Source organism: Marmota monax, unplaced genomic scaffold, assembly GCF_021218885.2.
Source record: "Marmota monax isolate L192 unplaced genomic scaffold, Marmota_monax_Labrador192_F-V1.1 WCK01_AAM20220418_F8-fsc02113, whole genome shotgun sequence".
Classification (NCBI taxonomy): Eukaryota; Metazoa; Chordata; class Mammalia; order Rodentia; family Sciuridae; genus Marmota; species Marmota monax.
The window spans coordinates 9729-13316 of record NW_026693963.1 but is presented as its reverse complement, the minus strand read 5'-3'; the positions used below and the strand labels follow the sequence as shown (position 1 = coordinate 13316).

The 3588-nt window shown below is 36.6% G+C and overlaps 1 protein-coding gene across 1 annotated transcript; it reads right to left on the bottom strand.

Moving 5' to 3' along the window:
* Positions 1 to 1291: 1291 nt before the first annotated feature.
* On the bottom strand, positions 1292 to 2200 carry LOC124106371 (olfactory receptor 141-like). The gene has a single exon (XM_046463978.1). The coding sequence runs from the start codon at positions 2198 to 2200 to the stop codon at positions 1292 to 1294; it is 909 nt and encodes a 302-aa protein (XP_046319934.1).
* Between the last annotated feature and the right edge of the window lie 1388 nt (positions 2201 to 3588).

The window sequence follows — 3588 nt, the reverse complement described above, 5'->3', positions numbered from 1 at the left end:
AAACTTTATAATCCCAGTACTGTCAAATACACTGTGGGCTCCTCCATGTATATTTTGGAGAGGGTGAGGTATGGCACTTTAAGGTAGAGTTATAGTAGTCTGTTTGAAGTTGTGTTATGTGACCCATGGTAGGGCAGCTTTGGCTCCATCTGATATACACAGCTCAAAGGACACCTTAATGTATTTCTGGACACACTAGGTAGTGGTTGGTGTCTTTGGGATGTCAATGTGTAAGCTGCTTTGTGGAGTGTACTGATGTGTACACGCTGAGAGGTTCCCAGGTGACTGCTTAAAGGTTACATTTCCTGAGGATTTATGAATCAGAATGATAATTGAGTTAACTGGCAACTCGGGAACTCATAGCTGTGGCCCCACAAGATGTGCTGGGCACCTGAGCTACTTTGCTGTTTGCTATGATTTTCTCCTCAAACAGTGCTTTTTAATCAGCCCAGAGGCCCAGATCTGTGTGCCTGGAGGGTGCCGCATCAGCTGGTTGTTTGTGTTGGGTGTGGTGGTGCAGGGGGCAGGCTTCAGGGCTGTTGCTGAATGTCTTGTCTTGGAGCACTGAGTACCCAAGCTCCTCTGCAGGGTTTTTTTTTTTTAATGGCAGCAGAGAATGTGTTGATTCTGTACAACTGTAAGGCCTATAAATACAGCTCTTGATAGATGGACTGTTACAAAGTAGTTTCCATCTTGTTTGTCTCATGGTGAGGGGCTTACCCATCAACAAGATGTGGGGAGGATGTTAGTTGGCCTGTGTAAGTCTGAACTCCTGATGAGGCAGCAGGGAGAGTGCTTTTATTCTTGCTTCAGCTCTGCCTCTCTCCCCTTGTCTTCAGAGAGGTAAAGGGATTTTGGTATCCTTCAACTTTTAACAATCCCTTTACAAGTTCCTTCATCAGCTCTCTTGAAGATGTTATTTGATTCCATCTATGGGTGGTGAGAAGCTGTATTGATTTAATGTGTTCTAGGGAGTCTAATTAGCTATTGGCTCTATAAATTGGCTGCTGTGCCTAGCACAGCTTAATTCAAAGTCCCTCCAATTCTAAAACTTTCTGATATTAATCCTGTGAGTTTTTACTCTGTCCACCAAATCTCTGGTCATCTGCTTCATTTCTACTCTGTAGAGAAGATGAGTGTTGCTGACTAGATACTCTCTGCCACATTTTGAGTCTAAAATTAAAATATTTTAAATACAATTTATGACAAGAAGGCACTGAAATTGAGACTACTTTTTTCCAGTTTAATGTTTAGTGTGAAAAAATTATTTCATCCACACACTTATTTTTTTTTAAATTTTTTTCATTGCCTCTATCACATCTTTGTTTCTCAAACTATAGATGATGGGATTCAGCATAGGGATAACAGTGCTGTAAAATACTGACACTATCATGTCATGATCCAAGGCATAGCTGGAACTTGGTCTCATATACATGAAGAGGATGGTCCCATGATAAATGGACACTCCAGTCAGGTGGGAGCCACAGGTAGAGAACACTTTCCTCCTCCCCTCAGCAGAATGCATCTTCAGAATGGCCAACAGGATGAAGCCATAGGAGATCAGGACAATCAGGATGGTGACTATCTCAATGGAGCTCACAAAGAGGAATAGCAGAAGCTCATTTATGTGAGTGTCAGAACAAGAAATGGCAAGTAGAGGAGGGATGTCACAGAAGATGTGTCTGATTACTTTGGATCCACAGAAGGACAGGCTAAAAGTGGCCACTGTATGTAAAATGGCATGAAGAATTCCTCCAACACAGGAAGAAATGATGAGTGGTACATAGACCCTGGGTGACATGCTCACTGAATACAGAAGTGGGTTGTAGATGGCCACATAGCGATCATAAGCCTTTGCAGCCAAGAGAAAGCTTTCTGTGGTTCCAAAAGTGACAGTAAGAAATGACTGTGTTGCACATCCATAGAATGAAATCATTTTACTTTTTGATATGAAATTTACTAACATATTTGGGATAACATCTGTGGAATAGGAGGCATCCACAGAAGACAGCACACTCAGAAAATAGTACATGGGATTGTGGAGCCGGGAATCCAAGATGACTAATCCAATCAGCCCTAAATTTCCTGTGACAGTAAAAATATAAACTACTAGGAATATGACAAAGAGCATGATTCTCAGTTCTTTATTGTCCGTGAAACTCTGAAGTATAAATGAATTAACTTCAGTGACATTCTTCATGGCTAAATGTCATAAAACAGACTTGAAGATCTTCAAAGATCCTAGTTCACAGCCCTATAAAAATAATGAGCAAACCTGTAAGACAAGTGAAAATTATTTTATCTCTTTATAATTTTTATTAATTCATAATAATTATGCACAGTGGTACCATTTAACTTAACATACTTTGATCAATGTCTTTCCCCAATTCTTTTCCCTGTCTTCCCCTCCATCCTTTTCAGGATTCCCTTCCTATACTCTACTAGTCTCCTTTCTGTTTTTGTCAGATAGCTTTTCTTCCTCTTTTCTTTCTAACTTCCATGCATGAGAGAAAACATATGACTCTGGGCTTTCTTTTTCTTTTTTCACATAACATGATGCTCAGGAGTCCTAATTATTTTTGTCAGTGTATAATTTCCACAATGTGGATCAGGAGACAATGAAACAATGGTGAGTGAAGTCTTGATGCCATTCATGCAAAATTATATGAATGGTGTAGAATTTTTTTTACTTAGTAGTTAAACTCATCCTTTCTAAATGCCATCAGGTCAAAACTATTCATTCATCAGAGAGTTCCATTAGCTGTTTCTTAATAAATTGCATTAAAACATCAAGTGAGGAGCAGAAAGATAATCTTTTAACATCTGAACACGTGAGATTGTATAGAAGTAAACAGATGACATAGAGAGAGCTTCAGAATTTCAGATCCTTCAGAAATTTTTAAAATAACTTGCTACTTTCTTGTAGGATTCAAGCATTCTATATTTTAAATTAATGGAACAAAGTATTGAAGGAAAAATAGATTAATAAATTTTAATATTTTATTTAAAATATAAAATATACTGAATTACATTGATTTCAAAGAATAACACATTTCAGAGTTATATTTTACTGGCTAATTTCTAAAATTGGTTCTATATCAAGTCTTACTGGGATTATCTAAATAATACCAAAGTTTAGAGGGTAAGATACAGTTAAACAGTTCACCGTTTTTATAATTTTGGAATCTTGACATTCTGTGAGTTTCATTTACTCCCTCAATATCTGATGAAAAGTGGTAGAGTTATTCTGAAAAAGCACATTGTTCTCTACAGTTTTTATTTTTGTTTAGATGTAATCGAACATGAACTCAGTTATATAACAGCTAGTTAACTGCTAAGTCACAAAGTAGTTCCATAATCAAAATATTTACAAAACAGTCTTTATAAAATATATACTTAAAGATAAAAATGTAGAAATAGGTAATTGATAGAATAAATCTTTCCCCATTCATCTCATGATTAAGCAAATTAGGTATTGGAGTTACCTGTACATGAGTTCAGTTTCTATTTCGAGTAGGTGAAACTGTCTGCTAGAAAGTATAGATTTTATATATATATATATATATATATATATATATATATATATAT

What these genes read in the sequence shown, in the direction of transcription:
- LOC124106371 (XM_046463978.1), bottom strand. Translation starts at nt 2,200, where the DNA reads ATGAAGAATGTCACTGAAGTTAATTCATTTATACTTCAGAGTTTCACG.